The 15829-nt window shown below is 41.6% G+C and overlaps 2 protein-coding genes across 5 annotated transcripts in view; one reads left to right on the top strand and one right to left on the bottom strand.

Moving 5' to 3' along the window:
• BLNK (B cell linker) overlaps window positions 1-15829 on the top strand; it is a 105507-nt gene that overhangs the window by 21797 nt on the left and 67881 nt on the right. For all 3 annotated transcript variants that reach the window (XM_026094157.2, XM_026094156.2, XM_026094158.2), the window contains one exon: window positions 12744-12790. In XM_026094157.2, the coding sequence (XP_025949942.2) occupies window positions 12744-12790 (47 nt within the window). The remainder of the gene's footprint in view (window positions 1-12743; window positions 12791-15829) is intronic.
• Window positions 1-15829, bottom strand: part of DNTT (DNA nucleotidylexotransferase) — a 169417-nt gene that overhangs the window by 141079 nt on the left and 12509 nt on the right. For both annotated transcript variants that reach the window (XM_064514068.1, XM_064514067.1), the window contains exon 2: window positions 8858-9192. The gene's annotated coding sequence lies outside the window, so the exon portion shown is untranslated. The remainder of the gene's footprint in view (window positions 1-8857; window positions 9193-15829) is intronic.

Raw genomic sequence — 15829 nt, 5'->3', positions numbered from 1 at the left:
CTTCACTGCCCTGCTCACAAATAACGCAGGACACTTCAAAAAAGTGAGAAGAGCATCTGCCTGGTGTCCCTTCCCAAACAGCATGCTGTAAAATCACCACAGAGCACACCAAGAGTAAGGCTTGTATAGCCTGAATACTTGAGAGCTTTGCGAAATTCAGAAGCTGATACAGAGAAAAGACCAATATTTACATTTTTAAATATTCATAATATTGAGAGGGAAGGGAATAAGAAATATATTGGGGCACCCCAGGACTTTGAATAAGCACTCAGAGTCAGCACAAATTTCAAAAGAAAAAATATATGAGTTTAAAGATCAAGCAGCAATATAGAAGTAGGGAGGACATATTATATAGTTTTGCACTAATATTTTACAGAGGAAAAAATATACCCTTGAACATCAGGAATTTTGTTTAGCCTAATATAATGAGTCCCTTAGCCAAAACTTGATCTCCTTTTTGCTACTGAAATGCAAGGATAGTTTAACATGTACTAAATTGATACACGGTGACAAACAGGTCATTGTACTGTTAAATTTCCACCTCAGAACAGAGAAGACTAGACATTTTCAAAGCAGCTTCTTTTGCTTCTGCCATTATATTTTTAGCATAGAGTATTTAAAGCAAAAGGAAGTTGCACCTCAAAGTCGGTCACTCTTCACCTTTGCAGCTGTCCCCATGACAATCTAGCATCCAGCAGCAGCGTTAGCATCTGTTGTACTGACACAAGAAATTGTCTATTGTGTTAGACCAGAAAAGACTTCAATTAAGCCAGTTAAACACACTAACAAGTCTAACAGCATCCCAGGGCAGGGGAGATGTTAAATTTACAGGCTGTCTTTCCAGTTTCCACATTGGGGAACAGAGGGATGTTTAAAAGCTAGCCAACAGTGGAACTAAAGCACTACATCCAGAGCATAAGACAGTATGGAAGAAGATGTGGCAAATCTATCCCACAATCCAGGGGAGTACTTTAAAAATTAAACAACTCAGTGGATTTGGGCTTGGGCACACAAAGTTAGTGGTTTAATGTGAATACTGTAAGGTGCTTGTAACGCTATTTCCAAGCCAAGGGCAGACAGCTATTGGAGTGTTTGGAGCTGCCAAATATGAGCAAAGTCACCAGTTTCTGATTCAGCAAGGGCATTTATTCTTAAATTCAGCTGCTTCTAGTTCCCTCAGCCAGTTTTAGTGTACTTACAATGACATATCTGGTCAGTCTTAATCTTAAGATGACTCTTATGGATAAGTTTTGGTTTTAAGACTGCTGTTGCAATTTTAAGATCGCTGACCACTTCTGCCATAACGTTCCCTTTGAGAGGTGAGACAGTTCTCACACACTTTCTGTACAGTTTTTTTTTCAAGCTAAGCTATTTCCTAGCATTTTTTGTTATAATAATTATTATTCTTGCCCAGATGCAGGAAGGCAGAAGGCAGCTGCTTCACAGGCAGTGTCAGCAGGGAGCATTTCTGCACCGTTCCCAGGCTCCCAGCCAGCAGGGACTGGCCACATGAGAGAGGAGCCTGAAGTCCCCTGCTTTCTGTGATTCTCCAAAACTGATCCAAACAGCTTCAGACACCTACAGAGGCTCTGTGTTCAGTTATTTGGCCTGTACAGCAGCATTTAAGTAGGATTACGGCTTAGCTTTCCCCAAGTAACAAGGGTCCCCACCAGCCTCACCTATCAGTGACCCAGGAATTGATTCCTGCCACACTATTTCCCACTGCTATTTTCAGCCTCCCTCATGAGAGCATGATGGAAAGTATTAACACCCAGAAAATAGAGAGAACATCTTTTTTAAACACAGTGCACACATCTTCCACTGAGACATGCCTCTGCTGGCATTCCCCAAGACAACACTCTTCCAACTAAATCCACATTCAAATACTTAAACACCACCACCACAACCAACATAACTTTTGTCTTCCTCAATAAGCAAATCAGATTACCCAAAGGGCACTTTCATAGCTGCTTAAAGGACCAATGCCCCCCCTTCCACCTTTTCCCTGTGCTCCCATTCACCTGACTATAAAGGAACTCCATTCATCTAGATGGAAACTTCTTTTCTTCTTTCAGAGGGTTATTTTTCAGCTTCCCTAATCCAGTTTGCCACATGATTGCTAGCAGCAGCCTGGAGGAGACAGAGGAAGTATGCTGCCCAGAGAATATACCTCTTCAGGAGGTTTAAAACAACCATGAAGATACAGTATGAGCCCTCATAGAAGCCAGGACACAGCCACCAGCAGCAATACTGACCCCACCACCAATTTTCTTTCTCTTCCCCTCCTCCTCTTTTTATAGCCAGAGGCTTCTCTTAGTGCCCACCTGAGCTATTGGCAAGCAGCTCCAACTCATTTAGCAATGAGAAAACCACCTCACCAAAAGCCCTAATAATTTGCAGCTGGTTCAGCTCACAAAGAGGTCAGGGGAGCCCTGGAGTCAGTGCGAGGATGAGACATAACTTCAGCTTAGGAGTGAGGGGAAAAGGGGGAAGGGAAGTGGGGAGGTAGGGGTGGCCCTAGCAGCAGCTGCCAATCCAGCTGCCTTGTAAGGCTTCCCCTTAGGCCTCCCTCCATGAGCCCAGCTGGGGTCAGGGAATAAGCAACCAAAGAACTCAACAGCAGCTGTGTTTTGTTGAGCACCTGCCCAAGAAGGGAGCTGAGGTAATTAAAGGAAAACTAGTTCAGGTCATCTATGGACAAGAGACCCTCTCAGCGGTAGGGTGGTCCCTGGATGAGTCTCTGTACTCCTGCCTGAGCAGGAGCTGGGTAGATTTAGCCATAGTGAAGAGGTCTGCTAATTTCAGGAAATACCAAGTAGCAAAAATAGATTGTTTAATTAGGAAAAGATGAGCTAGAAAGGAGCTGCCCATACCACATGGCCAAGGGAAAGCCTTGTTTTGACAGCTGCACTGTTGTATTGTTTTAATAAGCTAGGCCCAAAGAAAAGGGCACTGCTTGGCTCAGGTAATCTGGTGCAGTTATTGGAAAGAGACTTAGGTGGCCGGAGGCTGCAGCTGGCCTCAGATGTGGCCCTGCTCAAGGATAAGATTAGAAAGAGAAGCTAACACTGTAAATCCCGTGAGATGCCACTATTAAACTGGGTCCCAAACTTGCCAGCAGCACAGCTCCTTGCCACCCTAGGCTGGTGTCTGGGTTCAGTACGGGAAAGGTCACTTCCTAAAGTGCCAGTGCTGCTTCCAGCAGAGTCCCATGCTGAGGATGTTGCTGCAGTGTGTCCTGCTTCTTGGAGATCTTGGGTCACTGGCTTTTTGTCTACTGGCTAGAAATATTTTTCCAAGCCTTTAATTCTTACAGCTGGCCCAAAATGAAACTTCAGTTCTTTGGAAAATCCTGACATTTCAATATTTCCCTTTGTTCTGAATCAGAATGAATAGCTGCAAATTTCCCATAGAAGTAAAAATAAAATGTTTTGGAACCACTAAAGCAGTGGTATTGACATGCTTCATTTTGGCCTTTTACCTTATATTGAAAGTATCAAAACAAAGTGGTTTGACTTTGCCAAAAAGCTTTTCTATATTCTTAATCTTTGATGAAATGAGTCCTGCAAAACAATTTGTTTTAATTGATGCAACATTTTTAGAGATAAATGGCTCCGCTGGAAGACTTTCAGCTGGCTCTTCTCAAGTCTCTTTCTTAAAAAACAGGACTTCCTAATCTTGCAGTCCACATCAGCAGCAGGCTCTGCTTTTTTTTTTTTTTTTGCCTTTTTTTTTTGCCTTTTTTTTGCCTTTTTTTTTTTTTTTTTTTTTGCTGAGGCTGCATTCCTATTGGTCATAGTTGCTATTTCTATACGTGGTGACTCGTTTCCTTTTTCAAACACCAAAGCCCATTTCAATTTGCTTAAGCATATAGCAGTGTGTTACTATAAAGACATGGGAAGTGGTTTTATTTTCTGCCTTCCAGTAAGCGTCCTTTCAATAAGGACATGCAAATATAGAGCTCAGCCCACAGAAGATCATGCTGTCAGGGAGGGTAACATTTTGAAAGAGCCTTGGAGTATCTCTCCCGTCTCTCTGCCAGGTCAGCCTAAGACTAATGAGGGCAACCCTGTTCTAGGAAAAATAGCATAAACTTTCCAGCATTGATTCACCAAGAGGAAATCCTGCTTAACCAATCTGATAGCCTGCTACAATGGGACGGCCAGCTGGGTAGATGAGGGGAGAGCAGTGGACGTTGCCTACCTTGACTTCAGGAAGGCTTTTGACACTGTCTCCCATAACATCCTCATAGGCTAGCTCAGGAAGCGCAAGATAGTGAGGTGGATTGAGAACTGGCTGAAAGGCAGAGCGCAGAGGGCTGCGCTCAGCAGCGCGAAGTCCAGTTGGAGGCCTGTAGCTAGCAGTGTCCCGCAGTGGTCAATACCGGGTCTAGTATTGTTCGACTTACTCATCAGTGACCTGGATGAAGGGACAGAGCACACCCTCAGCAAGTTTGCTGATGATACAAAACTGGGAGGAGTGGCTGATACACCAGAGGGCCGTGCTGCCATTCAGAGGGACCTGGACAGGCTGGAGAGGTGGGCAGAGAGGAACCTCAAGAAGTTCAACAAAGGGAAGTGCGGAGTCCTGCACGTAGGGAGGAATAACCCCATGCACCAGTACAGGCTGGGGGTTGACCTGCTGGAAAGCAGCTCTGCGGAGAAGGACCTGGGAGTCCTGGTGGACAACAAGTTGACCATGAGCCACCAATGTGCCCTTGTGGCGAAGAAGGCCAGTGGTGTCCTGGGTTGTATTAGAAAGAGCGTTGCCAACACGTTGAGGGAGGTGATCTTCCCCCTCTATGCAGCCCTGGTGAGGCCACATCTGGAGTGCTGTGTCCAGTGCTGGGCTCCCCAGTACAAGAGAGACACGGAGCTACTGGAGCGAGTCCAGTGAAAAGCTACTAAGATGATGAAGGGACTGGAGCATCTCTCTTACGAAGAAAGGCTGAGAGAGATGGGCCTGTTCAGCCTGGAGAAGAGAAGACTGAGGGGGGATATTATCAATGCGTATAAGTATCTGAAAGGATGGTGTAGAGAGGATGGGGCCAGATTCTTTTAGTGGTGCCCAGTGATAGGATGAGAGGCAACGAACACAAACTGAAACACAGGAAGGTCTGACTGAACATGAGGAAAAACTTCTTTACTGTGAGGGTGACTGAGCACTGGAACAGGTTACCCAGAGAGGCTGTGGAGTCTCCTTCCTCGGAGGTGCTCAGAAGCTGTCTGGACACAATCCTGAGCAACATGCTCTAGGTGACCCTGCTTGAGGAGGGAAGTTGGACTAGATGGTCTCCAGAGGTCCCTTCCAACCTCAACCATTCTGTGATTCCTATTTCAGGCAGTCAAAAGACAGATTTTTGCTGCAGATCAGGCTTTATTGTCCTAGACCTAGGCTGTTTCTACAGCCAGCTTTCAGGGAGGGAACCACTCATTCAGTGTGTGAGATTAGATAGGACAGATTCAAAAAAGGCTTGGACAGGCAGGTGGGAGCTAGCACCTTCTGGGGGACTGAACGGAGAGGAAATCCAAGGTAGCAGATAACAGAACAAAGGATAAACTAGTTTAATCTTTCATTGGAGCTCTCTCAAAGTAAAAATGGTTAACTTCAAATGTGTGCAATTTAGGTAGTATTGCAGAAGGAAGTTCCCCAAAATAAGATAAACCACAGGTTTCATAGAGGTACTATCACAGAAAAATATCTTTCTCTTGAAGAAGAAAAAAGCTTCTGATGTCTCACCACTCAAATAAATGTCAAAGGGTAGGCAATACAAACCGTTCAACCTTGAGTTCTGGCATAACAATACAGCAGTCAAATGCATATTAAACTTAATCAAATCATGCAGAAAAAGCTTGATTTTCACTTAAAATGATAAAGATACTTCAGCAATGCTACGAACAGATTTCCATCAACAGTGCTAAAACAATTGTTTTTGTGCTAAACCCGTGAAACGCTGTACTGCTCCACCCAGCACAAGGGCAATCTTGAGCTCGCACTCCTGTCATGCCTTGAAGACAGCCCTTAGACAGTAACACAATGTTAGATGAAAAGTTTTGTTTAAGTAAAATCATGCCTGGGGACAAAATATGAGCAGCAGTTCCTGATGGCTGACAGGTCCACAGGGAGCTGAGGACTCCCATCCTCAACAGTCCTGTTTACACTAAGCCTTTCCTGAATATCTTCCCTTGCTGCAATCATAGCTACCAGTGCAACTTCCCTTGTACTATGTGAGATCTTACATAAGCCAAACGTAGAGATGACTACCATGAAATCTGTAATATCTCATGTATATGATACAACTGTGACGCTACTAGCATGACCTATCCTTATGCCCACCATGTTGGAAAAGCATCACAGCCAGTTTTGAAAGGTCAAAAATATATTAGGACTGTTAAACACCTGCACTGGGTTACAGCTTCAGAATAGGTAAGGGTCCGTTGCCCAGCCCTGGCTGGCAGGACCGCTAACACACAATCTCCTCCTTACAGAGCAGCTCTGGCACAAACATGACCATTGCTTCTGAAATGACAGTAGCTGTTTCTTATAGCACTTCCTAACTGCAACTTTAGCTTCATTGCAGAATATTAACATTTGTGTTCAACAAATCTGATTTACCATGTTCTGAAAGTACCAGAGAGATGGAGTGAAAGCAGCAGCGTAACAGGATTCACCTCAACCTTGAAACCAAGCAGAACCATGTTTCACTAGAGTTATGCTACCAGCATTTTTTACCTCTCAAATATTTGCATAAGCTAGCATTGTGAACTGAGAAGAGTTTAAAATAAAGATTTACAATGACAATTTTTACCATTATATTTTGACAATTGTTGCCAGAAACTTCCAATCCTGAAAAAATAAGCTATGATTTTTATTTTTGCGCACTTCTAATTACATTTCCATGAGAGAACGTTTCCTTTCATTATTCCTTCAGATTTGTCCCAGTCTTCCATCCCAGTGCCTTTCCCCAGCCTTCTGTTGATGATCCCTTTCATTTTATTATCTGGAAGACAAATTAGACAGACCAGACTTGACTGGTGCTTTTAAATTCTTCTATGCTTAGTTCAAATTCCATCCCTTGACTATAGGTATTGCACTCATAAGGACAATTTGAAATAATTAATATTTTTAATAATTCATTTTTACATCATTTTGTTCATTTTTTCTGTTTATTAGCCATTTATCCATTATGTATACAATAGCATTGGAGGTAAAGCTAAAATTAAAGCCTCATTGAGGTAGACATTGCAGAGTGCAAAAGTTTTTTTCAAAGACACTAAAATCTAAATGGTGATCCAGACAAAATATAGAAGAAAATATAAAAGAAAAATGCTATTACAGTAACATTATGCTTGAAAAATGGAAACAAAGACAATATCAACCATGACGCAGCACAACACTTAAACACAGACTTTTGCAAGTCCACATTTCTTACTGTCTTCACATGCCCAAATGCTTTACTGATTCAGACCCCATACATCTCGCCTGAATTCACATGAGACCTGAGTCCTGCTTCCCAGCCCAGAGCATCTTACACACTTGGGTAACGTCACACTTGAGAAACACATCACAGCTTTGAAGCCTCAGTTTTCCTGGTTATTTATAACAGGTCTAAAATTGGTAGCTGCAGAACAAGCTCCTCTGGCTTCCCTGCTGGTATTCTTCAGCCCTTATCTCACTTTCTCAGATGGGAATATATTTTAGTCCTAACATCTCTTCCAGCCTTTTCTTTTCTAATAAAACTGTCCATGAGGATGACAAAACTTATCTGATAGGACTCTCTGCATACATGAAGATGAACAGACACCACCATCTTGCTTTGCATAAATCACATACTACTACAGGAGGCAGATTTAATTTGAAAGGCTCTGTAGTACAAAGAAACACGATTTGAATTAGGCTAATTGAGATTGCAATTTTCTGTGACAGAGTTACAGCTGGTTAATCTGCTATGCAAACTCGTATTGCTGTAAAGCTATGTTGCACACAGAGTGCTCTTGCTACCACTAGATGTCAGTTTTATACACTTTAAAATGGATAAATACTCCAAAAATAGTAATTCTACTACGTTCACAATATGAACATATTTCTTAACTATGTCATGCTTGCTGGACTAAGCTTTATTTTTAAGGATGACGCTTTTTTTTTCATTCTTCTCTTTTGCTGTTTTTCCTGTGTTGCACCAGTTTTCCTTTACCTAATAGAAAAGACCTAAAGAATTTCCACTGTACATTTGATTCCATGATTTACTCAGTCTAAGATACCCTGACAGTTTTTGCCAGATATCACTGGCAAAACTCTATAGTTCAGATTGTATTCCTAGAGGACAGCACTGAGATCTTATTTGTATTCCATAAAAGTATTTTTATATAAGGACAGTTTTACTAAGAATTGCAAAATCTCCTCTGACCAATTATGGACAATCCACACTGCCAGTTAATAGGGGATATCATTACCATGATTTATTGTAATTTTATGATTTTCAGATTTTTACTCACACTGAATGCCTGAATATAGATCAGTTCTATTTACACTCCAAGTTTCTACTTCTCAGAAAAGAAAAATATAGGTGTTCAACAAATACATTCTTCCTGGTTTTGGATACTTGCAGGTCTTTGTTTCAATATCAAGCAGATTCCATCATGGTCTTAACATAAACAAGTTCATCATACTGAATACAGAGCCTTTATAAGATATTTTGCATTTACTTTGCCAAAACAACATCGAATTGCTTTACATCAAACCAGTCTGGGGCTTTACCTCCCTGGAAGAAATGAAGAAAATAAGGAGGAAGGAAATTCATTATACTGTAGTATATTCACATACATGAATAGTTATACAGAAAAAACTACAAACTTACTTCACAGCAAACGTCTCCAAACTAATTCGTACTCAGAACTAGTATCGTTGCAGAATGTAGCTCAGTATGTTTGTAAGACTGTAAGACATTATTACATTACATCTTGCATTACTGTAAAACTGTCACCGTACATGGAGCTTTAATGGCCAGATATTGACAGCTCACCTAGCAACGCAGTATGTTTGTTTATCATAAAGTCAGCTGAGCCTTTCCATCCTCATTCACATCAATATCTGACTCCTAGCGATCCTTCAGGGCTCTCCTGGCTTGCTCGAAGCATCACGTGCAGCTGCAGTCATAACCGTATTAGACAGGTGCTTACCGACAAGGAGGGGCTGAAAAGTAAGGAAAGGGAAAGAGAAGTGCTTGTATGTACTCCAAAATAGAGTTGATAAAACCATGTCATACAATCATCTGTACCAAAAACCTTCTTCAAAGACATCTCATAATTTTTTTGAGGCAATGACTATATTAAAAATATCCCTTAGCACAGTCTCACCTAAGAAGTGTGAAACCATGGCAAAAGCTCTGGAACAAATGTGGAGGCCAAAACATGCTGGGTCCCGTGACTTCTGACTAGATCTACCACTTTGAAGCCTTCCTTAAAAATGAAATGTATTCCTATTCCCAACAACTAGAGGGAGCATGTGTCAAGCCTGCGGAGGGTAAAACTCCCATATGCTGCACACTGTGTCACAACATTTTATCATGTCTAAGAGCAGCATATCCCTTACCTTCCCACCACATTTCCCGTTTCCTCAAACCAGGACCCCACTGGCTATTCCCATGCTGACTGTTTCCTACCCACCCACCAGTCATCCCCGGCATGACGCCGGGCTGTAGAGGAGCAGGGCTCCCCGCTGCAAGGCGCGTAGCCGCATGCACGTGTGCTGGCCATTTGCGCAGCGCCTCGGACACCTTGCTCCGCTGTGCGCAGCCGGCATGGTCCACAGGGCAGGAGTCTATCTCAGCCTTTCCTGACAAACAAGCCTGCTTCTGGCTCCTGCCTCTGCAGCTCCAGACTGGCCAGAAATTTTGCTGCTCTTCGCTTTTGGCGTAAAGCTTCCCAGTGCTCAGTATCCGTGCTGATAAGCAGGACAGGCTCAGCTCCAAGACGTGCCGCTGCACGTATGGGAGCGAGACACACCTCGAACACCTGCAGCACTGCAGCGTTTCTCCCCGACCATGATGCTATCTGCCAAACAGCTGGCTGGCTTGATCTGCAAGCTATGAGTTTGGGTTACTGCAGCTAAGTGAGCTGCTAAGAAAGCTGTTGTCAGGCGAATGAAGTGGCCAGTAAAGGACAGGAAATCAACAGCTGGTTTGAAGAGAACATAATTTTTATATGCTTACTGAATTGCAGTCTAACGTGAAACTGTAAATACAAAAAGAGTCTCCAATCTGTCCCTTTAGTTCCTCTTTTTATGTTCTGCAATTCAGATCCCTCCAGGAAAGAAACTACTTTAACTTCTTCTTTATCACATATGTTCATTTGCAATACATCCCACTCTTGCCAATATGAATCACTAACAGTGTATATCACAAGCAACAACAGAAACAGCGGATAATGAAAACTTGGAGAATTACTCATCTTCCCCCAGAAGCTACCATGTAATTTTGTAAATGTTGCGTTTGCATGATATAATTGTACTCTTTCCTAAGACCAGGATTTTTTTGCTAAAAAGCAGCAGGAGCTCTTAGTTACAATTAATGGTACAATTTTCTGCAAAAATGAACATACTAAATAAGAAAAGATGAGTTTCAGCTGGACCCATACATGGTAATCTCCTCAAACTTCAGGAAGACTCACAGTTTAATCCTACTATTACATACTAGCTCTAAAAATGGAAGCAAGATAAAACTCTGTATCTAAAACATTCACCAGTATAGGAAAAGTTTGAGTCCATAGTTTCCTCCTCTGCTAAGCTAATTGCCAGTAAAAAAAGGTGTCTGATCTTGCTGTGTGCATAGCACATGCCTATGCCAAAGGGATACCTACGGAAGAGCCCTGCTCAGGAAAGGCATGCCAGGGACTACCAGTGTGGAACGGCAGCAAGAGTTACATAAGTTATTTTACTGCAATCACTATGCAATTATGCAATCTTTATATAAACAAGTAATGTTTACAGATTCCATCTTGCAAAGAAAAGGGAGTGAACAAGAATCAAGTCCTTACAATAAAAGGCATAACTTCCTCCTCTTATTTAGAAGATAGTATAACAGGGGTGGAAATAGTCCTAACATTGATTGCAGTGGCAATTGGGTGATGAAGTCTGAACGAGCCCAGAAAGGCCATATACCAATCAGATAGCTGAATATAGTTTTTAAATTTCCTCAGGAATTTGGCAATTCCTAGATCTGCCAGATGAGCTGCTAATTATCCTACATGCTACATGTAGATATGCAGCTGCTTTTTGTTACAGTATAATGACAGGCTAAGTATTAAGTATAGGGGGTTCTCTAGTGTCTGAAATCACATATTTTCACAACAAAAATATAGAAGAACTTAAATAAATGCAAAGATTCACTTGAATTTAAATACAGGCTGAGGAAATGTTTTCTTTGAGATCTTACATGCTCTCCACTTGATCTGCTCATCTCATATCCTTGTTGTTAGCGTCTCATTTTGCATGCCTGAGACAAACTCACCTGTCATGTTGATGAGAGGGTGAGAGAAAAGGCAATATAGTTTGGAAAGGGACCGATGCGTGGAGTGTTATTCAGAAAAACAGACAGAGCTGGACTAAAGACGACCATATTACAATTAGCTCAGCATGGCTTAAATCACAGGAAAATACCAGTTTCAGAGATTTCACATCCACTATAGCTGTGCCTAGGAAGTCTCAGGAAACGAGAAGATTAATTTCTTCTTCCTGACACAAAGCTAGAAAGAGGGTTAGAATTCAGTCTGTCACACAGACGCGCTTTCAGCCTGACCTGTCCCTGTTGCAATCTGTGGTGACAAAGAAGGCGTTTAGCTTTCTGGACTAAAGCCATGCAATTACCTATATAGATACACCCTTGGTCTGCGTACGATCCACAGAGATTTTACTGGAAATTTTGCACTGAAGGAAAATCCCTAGGCAATCAACAATAAATATAACTTTAATTTAGACGAGCTTAAAAGACTGACTTAAGAAGTCTGGCTGCAAGGTACAGCACTAGCTTGAACATCAGAAGTATTATTTTTCCTGCTTTAGTGCAGTGCATGGACTAATTAATGTTAATGATGATGGAGAGGAAAGGTATACTGAGCTACTCAGATTTTTTAGATGATTTGGCTAAATTGCTTCCAGTCCCAGAATTAGCTTGCTTGGCACAATAATGTGTTTCTACACAGCACTCCATGTGCCAAGACGACACACTAAAAATTCTGTGTCTTCTTTCTTCATCCCCAGTTTTTCATGGGTTTAAGAGCTATGCAAAAGCCTAGCACAGTAACAGACCAAACTGTGACTTAATATTAATAGTCTCCTAACCATTGTTAAACTAATATTTCACTCAACCACTGTTACACTGATCTGCTGATTTTAGTAAAAAACCCCAAAGAAATTCTGTGGCGAGCTGGAAAGAGAGCATATAAAGTGGCTTGCTTATCACTTTTTGAACGATTCATTAACCAGCATAATTTAATCAGTCACATGCCAGGTTAAATTCCAGTTTAACAATGCAGGGCGTGCTCCCTGCCTTCCAGAAATGTTACAAAACGCCAATAGTCAGTTAACCATTAACCGAGATGAGACACCATGGAGCTACAAAAATAAAAACTGTTTTTAGGTCTTTGCTTAGTTCACTATTAAAAGTGCAATGTAATTCACTTAATGCCTTGGTCTCAATTTAATTGATCATAATTTAAAATAACAAAACCTGTTTTCTCTCTTTCCAGAATATATCAGAGTATGAGCTGAACCGATTCAAAATAATGCATCAGCCGTAAGTTTCCCATTCTTTTCTGCCTCCCCATGAAATGACTGATGTTCTGTTGTATGCTGCCAGTTTCTCTGTTAATAAATAAGGAAGAATGGGATTTGTAACCTGTTCGTGTTAAGGGCATTGATTGATTAGGGTGGGACTTTCTCAGGACAGAGACCCTGGCAGGTTTACAAGAACGGTGGCTCAGGTCAGGAGACGAGAAAGTCTCTTCTGCACCAGCTCCCGTGCAACGTGCTTCCTCAGGACAGTCAGGGACAACCTTAATATCAGGAAAAGCACAAGCTCAACTTTCTTCTGCAATGTAAAAGCTCTTCTGCTGTACAGCGTATGGGGCCAAAATATCAGAACTGGTTCATCTGCTGCTGAGGGGCCAATTTAAGTGATCAGACTATCGAAGTGCTATGTTGAATATCTGGATGTAAATGTTACTGTGAAAACGCTGGATGTTGGGGCTTTTGAGAGGTAAAAATCAGCCCAATGAAATGACAAGGATATCGCAGAAAGGGTGTCGCAGATTGCCACATATTACAGAAAAGGGCCAAAACTCAAACTGCTTACCGAAACCCCTTCAGACCCCATGCAGTTAAAAAAGATCAGGGTCTAACCCCAAACCACTGAAGTCTCTGCTGTCAGTTCAGAATACCTTCTTTAATATCAGCTGGCTCAAAATTTCAGTGATAAGGTTTAAAAAGTCTTTATGTTCAGATATATTATTTTGCTTGTATTACTTTGCACAGAAAATAATACCAAGGAGTTTTCTCTGTGAGACAGTAAAACCAGGAAGAATACAGTTTAATATAGAGTGAGCTGCTCTATTTCACCCAACAGCTTTTATTATTCCATGTAAGATTTTTTTTTCCTATCTGGGAAAACTTGAAATCTTTTTACCACAACAGAATTTTTTTGCAAATCCCACTCTATTCATAAGAAGCTGAAGGAACTTGAGGGCCATTTTACACATCAAAATCATATTCCTATTGATAAGAATTTGATCAGAGTGTAAGTTAATATTCTGCTAGGTTCGTTTTAATAAATAACTAGATGAATAAGTCAAATGCCAAAGGACTTTCTTGCAAAGTAATTAGGTCTAATGGGACATCATTTTGACAGGAAATGTAGAGAGCTTGAATGTGACGTTAAGCAGGGATATGACCTCTGTTTCTGTGATATATATGAATCTGACCTAGTACACAATTAGGGCCAACAGAAGTCTACTGAGTTGAGACCAAGAGTTGGGCTTCTACTGGTGTGAACATTTAGTCCTTGAATTCTCACAAAGTAAATTGGAATAGCAAAAGATGTTTTCTAATGGGAATTCTGTAATTCTGTAACAGGAATTCTGTAATTTTGTAATAGGAATTCTGTTGTCAAGTAGAAAACAAAAGGCCAGACTAGAGCCAGTCCAAAGTAATAAACTCCTAAAATGCACAATGTCAATGTAAGGTCCCCAGTACCAACTGTTTCACTCTCAGGTCTGTTTCTATTACATCTTACTACTTGCTATTGCAAAATTTGTCCAAGTGTCTAGCACTCAAACAGTTGTGTGGTTTCACTGGAGAAGGTCTACATTGATCCACCTAGGCCAGATGAATAGGCCTGTTCCAGCCTGTATAGACAGCAGGTCAGTCCACACTGGATCAGAGCACTAAGGACAGATAAACAGGAACATGGCACTTGCCAGACAAGGTGAGAGCAGCTGCCTAATCCCACATTTTCTCCTGGCAGTGGCCAGTGCCCCAGGTAAGGTGCAAGGTTCCCTGCCTGTTGCAAAAGTTTCTTCATGCATCTCCTTAGACAGAAGTTGGCTACCCTGAAGCGCCTCCCTCAGAAGCTCTTTGCCTTTCCCATTCTGGTTCTCACTGGTGAAACACTACATGTTCTACTATCCACTAGAAAGATTTTGAGTGTAGAAGGCTATAAATACTTTGTGAACTAAAACGTGCAGTTATTCTGCGTTCTGCTAGAAGATCCCCCAGATGCACCAGGAGCAAGCTGCAGCCAAGTATGGGTTTCCCACCCTGACTCTTGCACTAAATATGCCCACACGCTCCGTGGAAGGCACTTTTCCCTCTGGCTCAGTACCAAACCTACTCTTTAGTGGGGCAAGCTAACAGAAGCAAAAAAAGACAAAATGTTTTCTTTGGGAAGCACTTCTTGTAGTAATTCTGTTTTGAAATACTCTGAAATAAACTTTTTTTCACAGCAGACTTTTTAAGAAAAGTTTCTTATTATATTCTTTAATTCAATTAGCACTGGCTTTGACAGCCTAATGACAGCCTAATGTAAACTACTTCTCATCTACACTTAAAGCCACAGTGCTGTCTAGATTGCTTCGAGCAGCTAGCCAATATAGTAGCAAAATTACCAATGACCAATCTCTTCCTAGTGGCCTGCTAGTGAAATGCAATAATGAAAGATTTCCCTCCACGCTCTCCAAAATAATAATAGAAGAGGGCAAGTGCTGCTGTTGAACAGATGACAGCAGCATCCTGAGGGACAAACCCCAAAACTCGTCCTCCAGCTCTGGCTGTGAGGATTGTGCAACAGACTGCTCTCGCATTTTCATGTTTCCAACAGTTCTGACACCATGTTGAAACCTTGAGTTTTGTGTAGAAGTCCTTCCTAGGTGCCACAGAGGCACCATTTTCTGTTTTTCACTCTGCACATCAGACTTGGTTGAAACAGTCTTCCCCAATAGCCTGGGGTCATCCAAAACTCCCAAACACTGAACAAGTTCACTCTCAAGAACTGCAGTACAACAGAGTTTCCCAGGTATTTCCCACTGCAGAAGTCTCAAACATCTCACTTAAATTAGCCATGGGCTGATTTATTCAGTGTCGAATTTTTTTTCCAGGAAGAAAACTATCTAGAATAATACATGAAATTCAGGAGCACTCTTCAAGAGGGAGCAGATATCAGAATCAGCCTCATACCACACATATTTCAAATACTGGAACTTAGGTGCTTTCCAGACATGCTCTCTTGGTATCTTTACTTAACATTTTACTAAGCTGTGCAAATAAGACTGGAATTTATAAC

The sequence above is a fragment of the Dromaius novaehollandiae genome, chromosome 6 (assembly GCF_036370855.1).
Source record: "Dromaius novaehollandiae isolate bDroNov1 chromosome 6, bDroNov1.hap1, whole genome shotgun sequence".
NCBI lineage: Eukaryota > Metazoa > Chordata > Aves > Casuariiformes > Dromaiidae > Dromaius > Dromaius novaehollandiae.
The sequence above is the reverse complement of the archived record's forward strand: the minus strand, read 5'-3'. Positions and strand labels throughout refer to the sequence as shown.